At 41.0% G+C, this 19,481-nt stretch overlaps 1 protein-coding gene across 4 annotated transcripts in view; it reads right to left on the reverse strand.

The window, feature by feature from the left end:
• Nucleotides 1-19,481, reverse strand: part of ATAD1 (ATPase family AAA domain containing 1) — an 85,374-nt gene that overhangs the window by 44,503 nt on the left and 21,390 nt on the right. For all 4 annotated transcript variants that reach the window (XM_033942331.1, XM_033942330.1, XM_033942332.1 and 1 more), the window contains exons 5-6: nt 19,206-19,406; nt 273-379 (exon numbers count right to left, since the gene is read on the reverse strand). In XM_033942331.1, coding sequence (XP_033798222.1) covers nt 273-379; nt 19,206-19,406 — 308 coding nt within the window. The remainder of the gene's footprint in view (nt 1-272; nt 380-19,205; nt 19,407-19,481) is intronic.

Consider the following 19,481-nt stretch of genomic DNA (forward strand, 5'->3'; position numbering starts at 1 on the left):
TATTCTAATCATCACAGTGACAGCCCTCAAAGGTCACCTGATGAATCTCTCTCCAGGTCCTTGCTGGCCATTACAGGCTTCTGTTGTGCAATGGATGAGAATCCTTTCAATCTAATCCCTTTCACCTAACCCACTATTGGATTGTGAATTCTGCCTCTGCAACAACCCTGGCTTGCCTAAGGAGAAGCTAATCTCTGGATACAAACTTGGCTCTCCAACATGGAACTGCCCAGCCATCAATTACTATAGGATTTACAAAATGTTTAACATACCTGACAATTGAAATCTGTTTCTAGACCATCCCAGAGACTCATAAACTGAGCTTTCATCATGGCTGTAGCTTCATGGTCAGAACTTGAGCGATTTCGAAGAAAAGAATCTATACGATTAAAAAAAAGGAAAGTTTGAAAACTGCAATCCAATATCTAAATTATTATTCTATGTACATCTTTTTCTAATACATTTTTAAATATACAAAACAATAAACCATTTCTGATACCTCAAAATAGTAAATCAAAACTTTGACAAAAAGTAAGGTCTAATAGAAAAAAAAAGAATAAAAGTACTGCAAGTTGCAGGCAAAAAAAAAGGAAAATATTGATAAGAAAATAACCCCCTCCTTTTTTTTTTTTTTTACACTAAGCCACAGTAGAGGTTTCTACTGCAGCCTGGAGCACTAAATGGTCCAACCCTGCTCTGACACTCATAGAATTCCTATGAGCGTCAGAGAATTTAGCGCCCTGGGCCGTGATAGAAACCTCTACCACAGCTTAGTAAAAGAGGGCCTTAACTACAGCCTTTCCTGTTCATCACACTTCTGGTGCATCTGCAAGGTTTTAACAAAGTGTTGTTGGGTGAATGTCACTTTCTAATAACTGCACAAGGAAGCAAAGGCTGTGTGATGTCTAGTTTTGGTTCTTACCTCAACAATCTTCTTTCTAGTAGAAAGGCATATGAGTCTTGAACCAATGGGTTATTCTCCTCTAGTCATGAGTTGTATAGAAAGCATCATCTACATTTGATTTCTCTCTCAGCTCTACCTCCTGCATTACTAGACTGTGCTCTAGTTCCTCAGTTTGTACCAAAGCAATTGACAACCACTGTTAAGAGGAGAAATAAAAAAAGGTGGGATATGGGGAAACTCTCCAACCAAGCCAATTGTACTCTGTTCTGCAATGATTAAAATGCAACCAATCAATGCCAAAAGGAACATAACTTAAAACAAGATAGAAACAAATAAGCCACCTATCTGAGTGAAAGCAGCACTAACACTTATGTAGCTCTCAAACTCTCTCACTTGCCTTTTTGCAAAAGAGAGTTTTATTTTCAATATTTTATTATTATGAGTTTTTACAGTGCAGGAAATCATACAATGAGCACAACAATAATCAATGTACCATGGAAACTCAAAGATGTCAACAATAGCAAACCAAGAATCCACCTCCCTATCACCCACCCACCCCCTCCCACCCTTCCAAGCAATCCAGTGTCAAAAATTCAATAGAGCACTTTGAGATCTAGGGGTCAAGATGTCCCAAACTGGAGCCCAAATAGCCCTATATTTACACCACCGACCAGGGCCACAGTGTTTAACATCCAAGTATTCAAATTTCAACAAAGTAAACATTTCATTTCTCATAAGAACTGCCATCTCTGGATCAGACCATCGGTCCATCAAGTCCGGCGATCCGCACATGCGGAGGCCCAGCCAGGTGTACACCTGGCGTAATTCTAGTCACCCATATCCCCTCTATGCCACTCATAAGGAGATGTGCATCTAGTTTGCATTTAAATCTGGGAACGGTGGATTCCACAATAACCTCCTCCAGGAGAGCAATCCTGAAATTTGTCCTGGACTTGTCCCCCCTCAGCTTCATTACATTACATTACATTACATTAGTGATTTTTATTCCGCTTGTACCTTGCGGTTCAAAGCGGATTACATAAGAAGAGAACTGGACATTTCCAGGATGGTACATGACAATAGAGAATACAGTTTGAGGATAGAGACTTAATAACAGAATGATAGTAAAGACTTAATAACATCGGAAGATGTTTTGGACGGCAGTGTTTTGGTTTCTTGGGGGATGGGGTGAGGGAGGTTAGGTAGATTGTATATATTTTTTGAACAGCAGTGTTTTGATTTCTTTACGGAATGTCTTGAGGTCTGATGTTGTGGTTAACAATCTGGTGATGGAAGGTTCGAGTTTTGCAGCATGTGTTGCCAGGAGGCTATCATAAAGCTTTTTGCGGTGAGTACCCTTGAGTGGTGGGTATGTGAATGATGTCAGTGTTCTTCTTGTTCTGGTTGGAAGGTTACGGTTTAGGCGGTCATTTAGGTAGGTGGGTGCAGTACCGTTAATTACTTTGAAGAGTAGACAGTATAGTTTGAATTGAATTCTGGCTCGAATCGGTAGCCAGTGTGAGTCTAGGTAGGCATTGGTGATGTGGTCAAATTTTCCGAGTGAGTAAATTAGTCTAAGGGCTGTGTTCTGAACGGTTTGAAGTTTTTTGATCATGTTTGTGGGGCATGGTAGATAAAGGATATTGCAGTAGTCCACGAGACCTAGTACCAGGGATTGTACAATTATCCTGTAGTGTTCTTTGTCAAAGAATTTCCTTATTTTTCTTAAGTTGCGCATTGTGAAGAATGCTTTTTGGGTAGTTTTGTTGATCTGGGTCTGCATAGTGCAGCTTCTGTCTATCAGCACTCCCAAGATTCTGAGTGAGGTCTGGATTGGGTATTTGGTTGCTTTAATTTCTAGGTCTGTTATGGATGGGTTTTTGTCCGTTTCAAGCATTAGGAATTTGGTTTTGTCCGAGTTTAGTTTCAGTTTGTGGTTTGTCATCCATTTTTCTACTTCATCCAGAATTATTTCCAGGTGTCCTGTTGAGGTGTGATCTTGGATTTCAAAGGGGAGGAGAATAGTTATGTCATCTGCGTAGCTGAATGATGTTACATTTAGGTTGTCTAGAGTGGTGCCGAGGGAGGAGATGAAGAGATTGAATAGAATGGGCGATAGTGGTGACCCCTGCGGGACTCCGCATGGATTTGACCATGAGTTAGATTTCGTGTTGTTTGTCTTAACTCTGTACGTTCTTGTTTTAAGGAATCCTTGGAACCAATTGTAAACCACCCCTGAGATCCCGATTGCATCAAGTATCTGGAGTAATATGGTGTGATCGACTAGATCGAAGGCGGCGGAAAGATCCAGTTGAATAATTAGAATCCTGTGTCCTTTACTGAGGTGTTGTCGGGCTATGTCTAGTAGTGTTGCTAGTAGTGTTTCCGTGCTGTGGTGAGATCTAAATCCTGATTGAGAGGAGTGAAGTATATTATGGTCAAATAGGTAGTTGGTGAGGTATTGAGCCACAAGTCCTTCAATCAGTTTGACATATAATGGGATCGAAGCGATAGGTCTGTAGTTGGTAGGAGCGTCTATAGGGCCTTTTTGATCTTTCAGTAGGGGTGTGATTATGATCTCTCCAAGATCTTGTGGGAATTGACCTTCTATGAGAGTGCTTTGAATCCATTGCATGAGGTTGGTTTTGAATTTAAGGGAGGCATTTGTTAGCAGATACGATGGGCAGTAGTTCAAGTCGCATGAGGCGTGGCTGTATTTTTTGTATAGTCGGTTCAAATCAGACCATTGTAGAGTTGGGAATGTGGTCCATGTTCTGTCTGCAGATATGGCTTCTTCCGTTGTGGGGGTTATTATCTCGTAGAGTTTGGTGGTTGAGTTGTTGAGGGTATTTCTGATTGTAGTGATCTTGTGTTTGAAGTGTTCTGCTAGTTGAGAAGTTGTTGGTGGTTTATTGCCTTGAGTGGCAAGGAATGGGTTTGTGTCCGTAAGTTGTTTTACTAAGTTGAAGAGTGTTTTTGTGTCAGAGGTGTTTGTGCCAATTAGTTTAGAGTAGTATGTTTTGCGCTTTTCTTTTAGTTTGATGTTGTATAGTTTGATTTGGGTTCTCCAAGCGGATTTGGTTTGATCATTTTTCTTTTTTTTCCAAGATCTTTCAAGTTGTCTGCAGTGCCTTTTTTGTAGGAGGAGTTCGGAGTCGAACCACTTGTCTGAGGATCTGCAGGTTCTATGTTTGGTTTTTTCAGGGGCTAGCTCGTTCAAGGTTGTTTCACTTAGGATGCGCCAGTGATTTACGAAGTCAGTTGGGTCGATGGGGGCGATTATAGGGTCAACTTTATCCCAGAATGTGGCAGGCTCAATTTTCTGTCTAGATTTGAAGGTTGTTTTTTGTGGCTTGGGTTTTGTGTTATTTTGAGGCCAGTTGATGGTGAAAGTGTATTTGTGGTGGTCTGACCAAAGAGAGGGATGCCAGGTACCATTGGTGATATGAATTTTTGGGGTGTGGAGGTTGTGAGACGTGAATGCTGCTATATCAAGTTGGTGGCCTTTTTCGTGCGTGGGTTCAGGATTGAGGATCTGGTAGGATAGGGCGTCGAGGTACGAGAGTATATCGTCTACTTGTTTGGATGTGTGGTCCTCGAGGTGGAGATTGATGTCTCCTAGGAGCAAATTGTATGTGGAGGTTAGAGAGTTCTGGAATATGAATTCTTCGAGTTCAAGTTTTGAGGTGTTCCATTTTCCTGGAGTGATGTAGCATAATAGACAGTTCAGGGTGTCTGTGAGTGTGTTGTCGGAGAGTTGGCATGCAAGAAGGTCTAAGTGAGGGGTTGAGTGTTTGTGTAGAACTTTTAGGTTGAGGTTGTTTTGTACTAGAATAGCTAGTCCTCCCCCTCGTTTGTTTTCTCGACAAACCAGCTCTAATTTGTACCCTTTGGGGCAGAATTCGGTTATGCATGGGTCCGAATTTGATGTTAGCCAGGTTTCGGCTAGGAAGAGACAGCTTAGTTGTTCTTCAGTCAGCCAGTCTTTGATTAGGTTTGCTTTTGGGCTAATTGATCTTATATTCATGTAGGCACAGGTTAACGAGGTATATTTTGTGTTGGAATTAGGATTGCAATTAAGGTAGAGGATATTTTTTGGTGGTGTGAGTTGTTTTTGAGTAGTGGTCTTGTGCTTTAGTGGAGGTCTTTTTCCCCAGGTGGTGGGAATGTGGTCTTGGCTGGTCAGTGGGCAGGATGTTAGGGTTCTTGTGTTGTGGATTTTTCTGGGTGGTTGTGGTTGCCTGTAGGTTGTTGTCAGAATTGGGATGGGTGATAGGTGATATCCTGTGGTTTGCCAGTTGGAAATGAGTAGTGAAAGTATTAGGATGGCAAGTGTGGTTTTGAATATGTAATGTTCCATTTTGTTTGTGGAGAGGGAGATTCTTTGGTTCTGGTATGTCTCTGGTTTGGGCTGTGGTAGTGGTGTCTCGCTGGAAGAAAAGGTATTCGCCGAGGGGGGGCGGAAAGGGTTAAGAGGGCTGGAAAAGCAGGCCAGGTGCCGAAGTGGCTGCTGGGGGCGGGGCAAACCGCCGAACGCGTTGCTCCTCCGGTGCAGTGAAGGGGGACGACTCGATCTCCCTTCCCCTTCACTGTGCTGGAACAGGGAAAAATGGCCCGGTCTGCCCGGTCCTCTTGTCCATGACACATTGGACATTGTAAATAACTTTTTTTCCTGCTCTATTTTGTCGATTCTCCACATAGTAACATTAGGAACCTCTGCCTGTCTCCAAAGTAAGAGAATACATTTCCTAGCCAGTAAAGAAGCTTTTCGTAGCAACAAATTATTCCCCCTAAGCAATCCCAAGGAAGAGACCTGAGATAAAAGCAGCCCACAGAGGAATCTGTTTCTGCAGGACCGTCTGAAGATATAATCCAACAAAAGACCAAAATGTTTGTATTCTCTCGAAGGACCAAAACATATGAAACAGACCAGCTGGCGTTGAATGGCACTTAAGACATTGGGCGTGAGAAGCAAACCCAGCAACATAAGCTCTATATGGAGAGATATAAAGATGCAGCAGAAGTTTATAATGTTGTTCTTGCAAAACAATTGAGTGGGTTAATCTCTTGAGATGCTTCAAGTTTCAAGTTTATTAGTTGGCTTGTTGAATCGCTTAATCGGATTTCTAAGCGATGTACAGCAAAATATACATTCTTGAGGAAACATAAACATTACACACACTTAATTAATTATAATATAAACAAAAGGTATGAGGGGATGAAATACATTTTTATAGTAAAGAAAGAACATACAGGGAAAATACAAAAGGAAGATGGAAGACAAGAAAAAATAAAATAATTCACTAAAATAACACTATAAAATAAAATTTTACTTAATTTGCAAATGCATCTTTAAACAAAAAGGTTTTTAACTCGCTTTTAAATTTCCCAAACACCTTCTCCTCCTTCATAAGAAGACACAAGCCATTACCAGTGAGCTGCTCTTGAGGGGAAAAGATCCTGATTCCATACCACTGCCACAGCATCATAATCCCAGGTGGCACTAAAGCTTCCCAAGCTGACTTGATGAAAAGATAAACTGGTCCGCTGTTGTCGAGATAATGTCAAAGTTTCTGTGATCACATCCGCATATCTTCAGTTAGGGTAGAGTGGTCCAAAGACTGAAGATAGTGGGAAACTTGAGTATAGGAGAACCAGTCTCTAGCCTGAAAAAATCCCCGAGCTCGAAGATCTTGAAAGGAAAGGGGGGTTCCCTGGTCAGACACCACATCCCTCACATAACAGAGTCCATGAGGGAGCCATCTCTGCAAATAAGTCTTTGTGGCGTCCGGATCCAAGTCTTGATTCCCCCATAAAGGCAATAAAACCGTTGAAGTAAAAGGCCAATGCATACGTTTACACAACCATTACCAACATTGTCGCATAGATTTCAACAAAGAATGACGATGAATAGGAAAAATCCGGTGAGGTCTTTTGGCGTGAAGGTAATAAAGCAGATGCGTTGGTGCCATCAACTGCTGTTCGAGAGAAACAGGGGTATAATGTTGAGTGTTCTTAATCCAATCTACCAGATGTCTAAGATGACAAGCAATATTGTATCTTCTCAGATCTGGCAACGCCAAACCACCTCTCCCCATAGGCAAAGAAAATTGGGCAAGAGTCAAGCGTGGTTTCTTGTTGTTCCAAAGATATTTTCTCAAAACTTTCTGATAAAGACCTAAATCCTTGTTAGTCACATACATGGGAAAGGTTTGCATCATATATCCATTTTGGAAACGCCACCATTTAAACAATGCAATATGACCCCGCAAGGTTAGGGGCAACTGGGCCCAAAGAGCCAAAAGATCCCTGGTCTTCCCCAACAATACGGTAAAATTCTCAGCATAAGCTTTCCCTAGGTCACCAGTAATATAGACCCCCAGATATTTTAGTCTGTGTGCCACTTTCCAGATGGGGAATGGAACAGTCCAGTCCTCATAATTATACCCACTGAAAGGTAAAGCTTCAGATTTCTCTAAGTTAAGTTCAAAGCCCGACACCCACCCCATGTAGGTCTACCAACTGCAGGATTGCAAAAGAGAGTTTAACTTATCACTCTTCTGGCCTGTCTGGCAGGAGAAAACCAACATCTGGAAATACATACATGTCTGAGACAGTGAGCAGGCTAATTGAAATCTGACAGGACCGGCCTTCAAGACTCATATGCTTTTCTACTAGAAAGAAGATTATTTAACTAAGATCCTTCTAGTGCAAAAGGTATATGAGTCTTGAACCAGTCTAGGGCGGGACAGATGAGTCCATTCATGCCACCACATCCACCTTGTAAAACTTCATGGAAGTACAGAAGGTGGACCATGTAGTTGCCATTCAAATCTCTTTGGGCAGAATTGCCCATGAGAAAGCACACTCCTCAGAATATGCTCTAAAAAAAATTGGTGGTTGTTTACCATACCTGATATAAGCTGACAAAATAACCAAATAAATCCATCTTGACATGGGAGCCTTAGAAGCCAATCTCCCCAGATATTCAGATATTCAAAATCTTTCAGATATTCAAAATCTTTTAAAGAGAAAGGAAAATGGTAAAACCAGAGGGCATAATTTGAGGTTGAGGGGTGGTAGACTCAAGAGTAATGTTAGGAAATTCTTCTTTACAGAGAGGGTGTTTGATGCATGGAATGCACTCCCAAGGGAGGTGGTGGAGAGGAAAACGTTTACAGAGTTCAAACAAGCATGGGATGAACATAGAGGATCTCTAATCAGAAAATAATGGGTATACAGTTAAACCTTGGTTTGCAAGTAACACGGTTTGCGAGTGTTTTGCAAGACGATCAAAACATTCTTGCACATCGTGACTCGCAAATCGAGCGTTGACTCGATTTGCGAGCATCGCTATCCCCCCACCTGCGAACACCCCCCCGAGAACCGACATCACTCACCCCCCAGTGCGAACCAGCATCCTCCGCCCGCCCAAACCGAAACCTTACCCTACCTGGCACCTGCCCACAGGACGTGCCGGTGAACGAAGATCCTTCCTGTTGCCTGGGCCTTGAGCATCTGTGCAAGCTCAAGGCCTTCTAGTTCTTGCTCTCTCCGAGTGTATCTTGGAGAGGGTATAGATGAGCTTTCGACCAAGGAACCACCTCTATGGTCATCACTACCATCAACCCCAGCACCTGTAGATAGTTCCAAGATGTAGAAGCTGGAATCATCTGGATCTCTGAAAGCTGGCATCTACAGAGGGATAAATTGTGCCACTACTTTCTCGCTGGTGGTCTTGGACTGGGCTTTGATCAGTCAATAATCCAATTAGGGATGTATCTGGATCCCTGCCTCGCATAGGTGTGCTGCTGCCACAACCATTATCTTAATAAACTTGCGAGGCGCGGTTGCCAGACTGAATGGGAGCGCTGAGAATTTGCAATATCTCCCGAGAACATGAAATTTCAAGAATTTCCTAAAGTCTGGAAATATGGGAATATTCAAATAAGCCTCCATTCAATCTAAAGAGGCTAGAAACTCCCCCGAAGCCACCACAACTATGACCGACTGAACAGTCTCAATACTGAATCGGGGCATTTTCAGCATTGAATTGATGGACTTTAGATCCAGGATTGGTCTCCAGTCATCTGAGTCTTTATTGAGAATGATAAAGCGTATGGAGTATCTACCCAAATCTGATTCTTTGGTCAGTACGGGTTCTACAACCCAGTCCAGCAGCTATTATACCTTTGCTTGAACCTTGAACTCCTTTTCTGGCTGTCCGGTCAGAAAGTCCACAGAAAGGGGTCCAGAAGGGGATGAAAAAGTTTGAGCTTGATGTCCAGTATCCCCTTTTTTTTTTTTTTTTAAGTTCAATAAATTTTTATTGAGTATTTTGGAAAAATACAATGAGCAATTCAAATACATATAACATTTTGTATATATATGATCTATAAATATGCAATTAACTATAAAGGACCATAATATTAAGAAAAGCTCAGATTAATGAAATTATTTGTGAAGATTGTATGAGAAAAGAAAATGAGATAGAATAGAATAAAAATTAAAAAAGAAAGGAAATAAAGAGAAAAAGTGAAGAATAGGTAGGGGAAGACAGAAGTGTCTACAAAGTAGAGCGAACATATGAATCTAAGAATGACCAGGGTGATTTTTTATTTTTCATATTCATGGATATTCGGAGCGAAACTCTATTTTCATATGCATATGATTCATATCTATGGTACATACAAAGAGAGTTCCACCAAAACGTATAATTTAATGACGAAGATAGTTTCCAATTTTTTAAAATATGCATGAGAGCAGTCACGATCATGGTATCAATAAGTTTAGGAGGGCAATTTGATTGTGCGAAACAGGGATGTTGAGATCGAAGGATTATAATGTCCATAGAAATCTCTTCCGAGCAGTTAGTGATAGATTGTATGGTGTTCCAGACTTGGGTCCAAAAAGAGCGGACCAAAGTACAATGGAGAAACATATGATCAAGAGTTCCCTCTTCTTTCAAACAGTTCCAGCAAACGGAATCTTGTTTTAGTTTGGCTTTCCACATGCGAAATGGGGTCCATATTGCATTCCACATAACAAAGAGCATTGACTGTGAAACTCTAGAAGATAAAAGTGGGCGGTTTGTTGAAGACCAAAAGAGTTCCCAGTCAATGTCCGAGAGCGGAATGGTTAATATATTATCCCAGTGTTTCATAGCATGATATGAAAAAGTAAAGGATTGATCTCTTAGAATATTATAGAAAAAAGATATAGCTTTTCCTTTTGATAGAGACCACGAAGACCAATGGTATATAGTATTTTTGGAAGTCATAAAGTCATATTGTATATACACAGAAGATAATATTTCACTGAATAAAATCCATTGTGAATAAGCAGAGGATGGTAGCAGGTATGTGGAACAAAGTATATCAAAAGGAATTGTCGTATTAAGAGTAAATAGTTGATGAACAAACCATATACCTGCCCGCTGCCACCGTTTCCATGAAAGGGATTTGCCTTGGTTTTGTATTTTGGGATTATTCCAAAGGGATATGAGTGGGCTAACCCTAACTGAGATTTCGGCTATATCATCTAAGTGATGGAGAGCATGCTGCGTTGAAATGAAAAGAGGATATTTTCTCAAGTGTCTGGGTATTGATATCGTTAGTAAGCAAGAGATGTGAAGAGGTTTGCATAGAAAACATTCCATTTCAAACCAAGTAGGAGGGTCTTGAGAAAAGGAGTCATTAACCCAGTAGGCTCCATATCCAGTATCCCCTGATCCTCACAAATCCTCATCCAGGCCTTTCAGTAAGCCAACAACCTCCTTCCTATCCGAAGGGGTTCAGCAGCTGGCATGGCATCATTATGACTTCTTGGAGGCTGCTGAGGCGTGTTGCCTAGAACCTCCAAATCTGTTGAGGTCCTTGAAGCAATCTAGAAGCAGAGGGTTCCATTGAGGACTGACAAAACCATCTAGAACCAAGAAAAAGTACCATGACCTGACCACCCAGCGGCATGTGGTCTACTATCTGGCAAAGATTTATGGCTATGATCTGCCACACTGGTCATAAGGGTGTCCAGCCCCTTGCCAAAGTGCATTTGGCGCTAGAAAGGTAGCCTGCTCTAAGTGGCCTTGGAAGCCGAATCTCCCACCCACTGCCTGACCCAGAGCATTCTACAAGCAGAAACCTTGCTCATAACCTCAAAATCATCATATAGAGCATATGCTACATAATTCACCCCCGAAAATAGCAACTGGAAGTAGCTGCATCAGGCTCCATTGACAGAGGATGACATCTGGTATGGCAGGCAAGTGCAAAAAAAAGAAGCCACAGCCGCAATGTTTAGTCCCAAAGCAAAGGCCTTGAACTCCTTTTGAGGACTAAATCCACCCTTCGATCTTGTGCATCCTTTAAAATCACTAAGCTGGACAAACAGCTGCTGAAAATCAGAAGTCATCAGATACAATGTTGTCATAGTCCTAGTCACCCACAGAGGGCCTTAAAGAGTCTCCCAATGCTCCATCAGCTTCTTGTAATATCAGGATGCGAAGGGAAAATGTGGTCTGAGCCTAAGAACTTCTCATGATCGAAAGCTGAGCATTGGAGGTCTGCGGGGCTTCAATTCCTGCAAAGCTTCAGTAATGACCTCTAGCAAAGCCGCCGGCTTAAAAAAGCAGAACACCATCGGGTCCTTCCCATGGTCCAGGGCTGCCATAGACTCTTGGCTGGTAGCCCCTGCCTGAGATCCTGAATCCTCCAAACTAAGGATTCAGATTGAGGGATTAAAGGCATTGACTCTGGCCCCAGTCATCTCAGTTTTTCTCAAACTGGACTTCTGGTTTCAAGTTTCAAGTTTTCAAGTTTATTAGATGGCTTGATTAACCGCCTTAAACAAAGTTTCTAAGTGGTGTACATTTACAAAGTTACATAGATTAGGTAACAAAACAGTCCATACAATTAATAAATAAACTTATTATGCTAAAAATTAACATTGTTAAACACAAGGTAAGGAGGGATGAAATACAATTTGTAAAGTAAAGAAGAGACATCAAAGGAAAATACAAAAGGGTAATAAGACATTTAAAGGGAATAAAATAAACAAAACAATAAGATAAAAGATTAACTTGCAAATGCATCTCTAAAAAGGAAAGTTTTTAACTCATTTTTAAATTTTACAAACTCTTTCTCCTCCCTTAAAAACATAGGGAGGGCGTTCCATGTCTGCGGTGCCGTACAAGAGAAGATAAATTGTCTCCTTGTATTGATAATTTTTAGAGAGGGAATGGATAAAAGATTTTGTTCGCTAGATCTCAAGATTCTCTTTGCAGAATAAGGGATAAGTAATCTAAATAAAAATGCTGGGGTCTTATTATATAAAGTTTTAAAAATAATTGTACATAATTTATGAGTAATTCTATGCATAACAGGAAGCCAGTGAGCCTTTTTAAGGAGTGGTGTTACATGATCAAACTTTTTGGATTTAGTTATTAATTTAATTGATGCATTCTGAATAATTTGTAGTCGTTTTATTTCTTGTAAAGCAATTCCTTTAAATAGGGAATTACAATAATCGATTTTAGATATCACCAGAGAATGAATAAGTATATTTAGTGCTTTAGAACAGAGAAATTTAGAAATAGAACGAATTTTCCGCAATCTGTAAAAGGTAGTTTTCACAATGGTACTAATATGATCATGAAAGTTGAGTTTATTATCAAAGATTACTCCTAAAATTTTTATATTTTTAACTAATTGAAGAGGAACGTTAGAAATTGAAATAGGAGTAACAAGAGAAAAACTATCCTTCCAGGGAAAAAGCATGACATTATGTGGTGAACATAAAATTTTATTTGTATAAATAATAATAATAACAGTTTATATACCGCAGGACCGTGAAGTTCTATGTGGTTTACAATGATTAGAAATGTTACAGATTGAGTGACTCAGAATAAGGGATGAGTTGACTCAGAATAAGGGATGTTACAGATTGAGTGAATAAACAAAGTTACAGATTGAATGAATAAACAAAGTACAGATTTAGCGACAGGTGGTTCTTGCGCTCGGTTGTTAAGGACTAAGATTGAATAGGTTGGTTTCCTAAGTATTTCAGGAATAGATGTGTTTTCAGGCGTTTCATGAATTCTCCATAGGTAGTAGGCACAAGCAATTGTTCAAGGTCTTTACCCCATAATGCTGCTTGATGTGCGAGAAGATGTTGATGATGACTTTTAAATTTACAACCTCTAACCGGTGGAGAAACGAAGTTCAGATGTGAGCTTCGCTTGTGTCTGTTGGTTGAGAAAGAGAAAAGGTCTGTTATGTATTTAGGGGCTAAGACATAGAATACCTTGTAGCAAAAACAACCAAACTTAAATTTCACACATGCCTCCATCGTTAGCCAGTGTAAAAGTCGATAGGAAGGTGTCACATGATCAAACTTCTTCAGTCCACAAAATAGTCTAACCGCTGTATTTTGAACTAGTTGCAATCGCCGCATGTACTTCTGGGGGAGTGCCAAGTAGGCGATGTTACAATAATCGAGTTGACTCAGAATAAGGGATTGTACTAGAATTCGAAATGATGAGGCATCAAAGTAAGATCTGATGGACCGAAGTTTCCAGAGGGTGTGAAAGATTTTTCTGATCAAGGAATCTACCTGGTCTGCAATACTCTGTGAAATTCGATGCGGTTAACAGTAATTTAAGTAGAAGACCATACATGAGAGGTCAGGATACAAGTACAAACAACATAAGATCATGACAAGGTCAGAGTCAAATACAATTATGGTACGGTAATACGAGAAAACTCAAGTAGGTGAACAGCTTTTGAATACCTGTGCAGATAGATACGGAGACCTTAAGTGAGGGAAATGTGCTCTCAGAGGGAAACCCCCCTGCGCAACCTCCGGCAAGACTGAAGACTTTGCAGGCAGACCTTAAATATTCAGACAGTGGATCCAAGATGGCCACGGTACAGACATGATGAGAGGTACGCACCTGAACTGCTTTATTTTGCCTTCTTTTCTATACTGACGGCTTTGTAGCCTGATTGTTTCTTCCAATGCCAAAGAGAAGGGGCAGAAGTGCGGCTGGCGCCTCGCAGCGCTCCGATATGCCCTCCCTCGGCAACACTGATAAGTTGTTGTGGCGGATGCAGGGAGCAGCATTGCTAATGTCATAAGTTAGCCCGCAGAGAGCACCTGGATACGGCGAGACCGGAGTTGTCTCTCCTGGGCTGGAAACAAGACTTAGCCCTGTAGAGGTGTTTCCTTATTTGCACCTGAAGGTTAGGCCTCTCTGACATCATCAAGCCTGAACCATTGTCTGCAAGAAATCTTTCCAGCATGATCCTTGCAAGAAGAGAGAGAAAGAACACATCTTTGCTGTTTCTTCCTGATGCATTCTGGGTATGTATCAGAATGGTATTCTAGTCAAGGACATCCATCTATGTCTTCATGCTTAGACTGTGTGATTCTTGGGGGGAGTTATACTCCTATGCTGTGCTTATCTTTCGAACGGCGCCTGTGTCTCCCAGCCTGTATGAGACTTTACACAGAAAGGCTATTCATTAAGTTCTGTTTCTGGATTGGTACAAAGAAGTCATCTGACGAGATCCAAGTGAAAAGTTGCTAATTATAATTAGTCTGTGTCGGGATGCGAGGGAACTCGCATCTTACCACAGGTATTCTCCACGCATCTTTCATAATAATTAAGACCTGAACAGTTACCTCGTGTGACTCTCTGCCTGAGAGAGAGTGAATCGGACTCTAAACAGATCTGAATTCCATCACTTCAAGGAAACTTGTGCTGCCAATAAATTACAACTTTACACTTGTTCCTGTAACCAAAGGATTTTCTACATCTGCTAAGCTGAGGAGAGACGTTTTCCATTTCACCTAATTTTGTGCTGAGGCCTAACTGGATGGTGAGGATACGGAACTTATTATCTTATCAGCTGGGGTTAGATAAGTGCATCCTATTTTGGATATAGGATAAGGCTCATAAAGCTTCTCTCGGTGATATTCTGTAATCAATTGCTGCTAATCAGGGATTATTATTATTATAAGGAATTGTGTAGTGTGTGTAAGAAGTAATTTTACTTAGTTATCTAGAAGTGTGTTGTGATAATTATGTACTGAGTTTCATATATGTAAATCGGATATTTTGTGAACAATATTTAGATATTGCTGCTGGCTTGTGAATTATATTTTTCTATTTTCATAATAAAAGTATTTCTCATTAGCCTGGGTCTTGTGTCGTATAAATAGACAAAGAAATTTGGACCTGGCAGAGTTTATGGTTTCCCTGGACAAAACTAACAGGCACGTAACTTGTTTATGTAACTGATTAGTCTACCATAAATCTTGCTACAGCCCCGACGTGAGCGCTCCACCCCAGCGACCTCAGTCCACCAGTTCTCCAGGGGCAGAGGAAACCCCGGAGATAAGGGAGGCACTTTCCCCTGAGGCAGCAAGTGTGTCAACGGAGATGGTAGAAGCAGTGCTCTCTGTCCAGGGACTACCTGCAGGAGAAGCAGGGTAGAATTAGCAACCATAGGTGAAGGAAACCATCCGGAACCAAGCCAGGAACTCTCTTTCTCTTCTGAGGGTGAACATTTTTACACTCAGCAAAAGTTTCCAATATGGGAGATGCCAGCATAAGTGACCCTGGAGTCCTTATGGGATTTAGTTGCAAACTTTACTAAGACCATTAGTCCCAATTTCCAGTACATTGAAAATAAATTGATTCAACATACTAGAGAGCTGAAGGTTTTAAGTGAAGATCTGATTGTTTCAAAAGCTTCAATTCAAAAGCTGGATCATGACTTGTTGTTGACTAAACAAATACAAGAGTCCCTAATCAAGGAAAACATTAATCTTAGAAAGAAATTAGAAACACTTGAAAATAATTAATGGAATAATAATTTGAGACTTAACAATTTTCCTAGACTATAGTTACTCCTAGGGAAATGCTTAGGAGATACCTGATAGAAATTCTACAAGTTCCGGAAGAAACTTTACCACCATTTACTCAAGTGTATTACTTGCCAAATAAAATTGGGACTCAATTACAGTCTAAAATACCTTACCAAGCACCACCGAATGTTTCAGAAATTTTAGAAACATCAGATAGAGAGATAGCAGTACCATCTACAATGATATTGACTGTAGCTCTAGCAATTGATAAAATATGATTATTGAGACTTTTCTTCAAAAACAAACAGAAAGAGTTTCTTGGATGTAAAATTCAAATGTTTCCTGATCTTTCTAGAGAAACTCAAAAGCGTCGTCGAGAATTTCTTCTTCTGAAACCTGGGGTCATTTCATTGGGGGGCGACATTTTATTTAAGACATCCATGCAAGTGTATTATTTGCCATTGTTCAGTTAAATACGTTTTCTTTGAACCTCAACAGTTAACTGCTTTTCTGGCTTTGTCTCGACTGGATAAAGAGAAATCAACCGCTCTATGGTTTGTATAAGGCGCTACTACCTCAGCCCTGTCTGTAGTTTATCTTGCTATATATCTTTAATTTTCTTTTGTTCGCTAGTATGTAATCTTGGATCCACAGCTTGAGGACTTGAGTTGAGTTAGTTGAAAAGATTTTTCTTTATTATTAATTATGTAAAGGTGTAAATGAGATTTATACTTGTTGTTATAAGTCATATCCTCACTAACTTACTTTCTGTACAAGTGATTACTTGGTATGTAATTTGAAAAATCTATAAATAAATAAAAATATTCATACAGGCTGTGAATATTAAACTCACAAAATCAGGAGTAAAGCCCTGTACAGGATACCCCGAAGACCCCTGCAGGGACTTACCTTGACTCCTTGTGGGTCCAGTGGAGTTCCTGTGCTTCACTGAATCCGTTAACTATCCAAGGGATCTAGGAGAATTTTTTTACTCAAAAACTGAGCCACCTGCAACTTTGTTACCCTAGAGCAGGGGTAGGGAACTCTGGTCCTCGAGAGCCGTATTCCAGTCGGGTTTTCAGGATTTCCCCAATGAAGATGCATTGAAAGCAGTGCGTGCAAATAGATCTCATGCATATTCATTGGGGAAATCCAGAAAACCCGACTGGAATACGGTTCTCGAGGACCGGAGTTTCCTACTCTTGCCCTAGAGGGATCAGAGGGGACTAAGACAAGCGCTCCCACCCCCCAAGTGCCCTGAAAACTGTGGAATATAGACATTTCTCAGTCAACCATCTGGTGCCAATCTGGCTTGAATCTAGGTTAAAAACAGCGAGTGGTCCATCTATATCTATTTTAACCAAAAATCGAGGGTTGTTTGAGGCAGATAGAGGCTTTAAAACAAAATTGGGAAATCCAAGATGGCCGCCATTGCAACATTTTATTGCCAAAAAACCCCAGCCCAGGGAAGCTGAATAAAAATTTAGCAAAAAGGGTTTTGGAGGGAGAAGATCCAAATACTAGCTCCAGAAACCTTAAAAACTGCAATTTCTGCCCCCCACCTACAGACTGTATTCACAGAATTGTAGGTATTGTGCCTGCTTCAGCTGAAAAGAGCAACTGGGGAATGAAGACGACTTTTGCCTCAAAAAAGCATATCAAAATAATCCAGATGCTTATTTCTTCAAGCTGCTAGTCAGACCCAAGGAGAGCCTGAGACCCCAGACCTCCACAGCATCTCATGCATCTTCCGGGAAGGGGGGGGTTAAATGCAGCTGGCACCCAATAGAGCCCTCAGGACTGACACAGGACCTTATAGCCTTTACTCAAGCTCTAGTACTAACCAGGGAACGACCAGGGAATGATCCCCGAGCCACTGAAATATTAAAGCAGGCTGGCCAGGTAGGTACCCTTAAAAAAGGGTGGCCCTCCCAGCTACAGACTTCTGCCAAAAGAGTCTGTGTATTCTTCCAGGCACAGTTGCCTCTATAACACTGGGTATCTCGAGCACCAAAAGGCCTCCAAATCTGGATAAAAATCCTAGAAATAATGAAGATCTGAGCAGATCAGAAAGACATCTTCCACCTCGCTTGTTGAAGGAAAAACTGAGAAGCTAGAGCACAGCCTAGTGGTGGAGCAGAGAAAAAAAATATATAAGTGCCTTCTACACAACTCATGTCTAGATGAGAATAACCCACTGGTTCAAGACTCATACGCCTTTTGCACTACAAACACAAATAGGGAAATGTTTCCAGACGCATGTCTTTCTTCTCCTATTAGTTCTTACCTTTTTCTCTCTAGAGCCCAGGAACTGCTATATTTCACTTGATCTCTCTCCTGACGCTCAGCATGTACGCTGAACCCTTCCCAACAGGCAGGCAGGTAATGCTGCTTCCTAATAGCTAAGTAAGCAAAAGCTGGATGCAGAAATACAAATCACTTCCTCCCTCTCCTCAGAAGGTAATGGAGAGTCAAGTGACCCTTGGCAAGTCACTTAACATCCATTATACCAGGTACATTAATCAGATTGTGAGCCCATTAGGTCAGATAGGGAGAAATACTTGAGTACCTGAATATATACCACTAAGGCTATAAGTGGCATATAAATATATATAAAAATCATAAGGAGCAGCTGTGGGATTTGAACATGGTTTTCCTAGTTAATCCACTACTCTTAACCACGGGAAATTCCCGTCGTAGTCTCAAGAGACTATGGGAACTCACGGCAGCCATTTGCTAAGAGTGATCTGCATGGGGCAGGAGCGTAGGAAGATCGCTCCTGCCCCGAAAGCCCGCTAGACCACCAGGTAAGGTCTGGAATTCTGGAAGGGACGCAGGGGTGGGTCAGAGTGGCCCAAAAGTTATTCGCGAATAAATATTTGCAGGCCGGCTCTGCCCCTAACCCCCGCAAATACGGAGGAGGAAGTGTACTTGCATCATATTTAAAATTAGGTATGATGGGAGACAAACCATATAAACAAGATAAAGCATAAAAGCCTAACGTCAATCAGCTATAAAATTAAACCTAGAAACAGAAAAATTAAGAGAGATAAAAACCATATGGCCTATCTAGTCTGTCTAACCATGCTATCTACTATCCCTCCTCTCCCTTAGAGATCCAATATATTAGTTCCATGCTTTCTTGAATTCAGATACACTTTTTGTCTCCACCAACTCCACAAGGAGGCCATTCCAAGCATTCACCACCCTTTCATGAAAAAAGTATTTTCTGCGGTTACTTCTAGATCTTCCCCTTTCATCTTCATCCAATGCCCCCTCATCCCAGAGTTTCCTTTAGGAAATAGTAATCAGAAGCATAAACAAAGAGCATTGAAAAATAAAATTAAAATACATATTGAGGGATGTTAGTGCACTGATGTAGAGATGCACTGACAAACATCAACACCATCATGTTTAATCCACCATACATTACCTATTTCATCAATAAAGATGATAGAAGGCTGCAATTTTATTGCAAGGGAGAAAACTGCAGCAGCCAGTTTTTGGGATTCCCCATACCACTTATCAGTTAGCGTAGAAGGCTGAAGGTTAATAAACCGACAGCCTGCTTCCTTTGCAGTAGCCTTGGCAATCAGAGTTTTACCACAACCTGGAGGGCCATAGAGGAGAACCCCTGAAGGACAAGAAACATGCTCTGTTATAGTATCTATACAACTCAGGATGGCTGGCTTTACACTTATAGTCTTCT

This window comes from Geotrypetes seraphini, chromosome 4 (assembly GCF_902459505.1).
Source record: "Geotrypetes seraphini chromosome 4, aGeoSer1.1, whole genome shotgun sequence".
In the NCBI taxonomy this organism is placed as follows: Eukaryota; Metazoa; Chordata; class Amphibia; order Gymnophiona; family Dermophiidae; genus Geotrypetes; species Geotrypetes seraphini.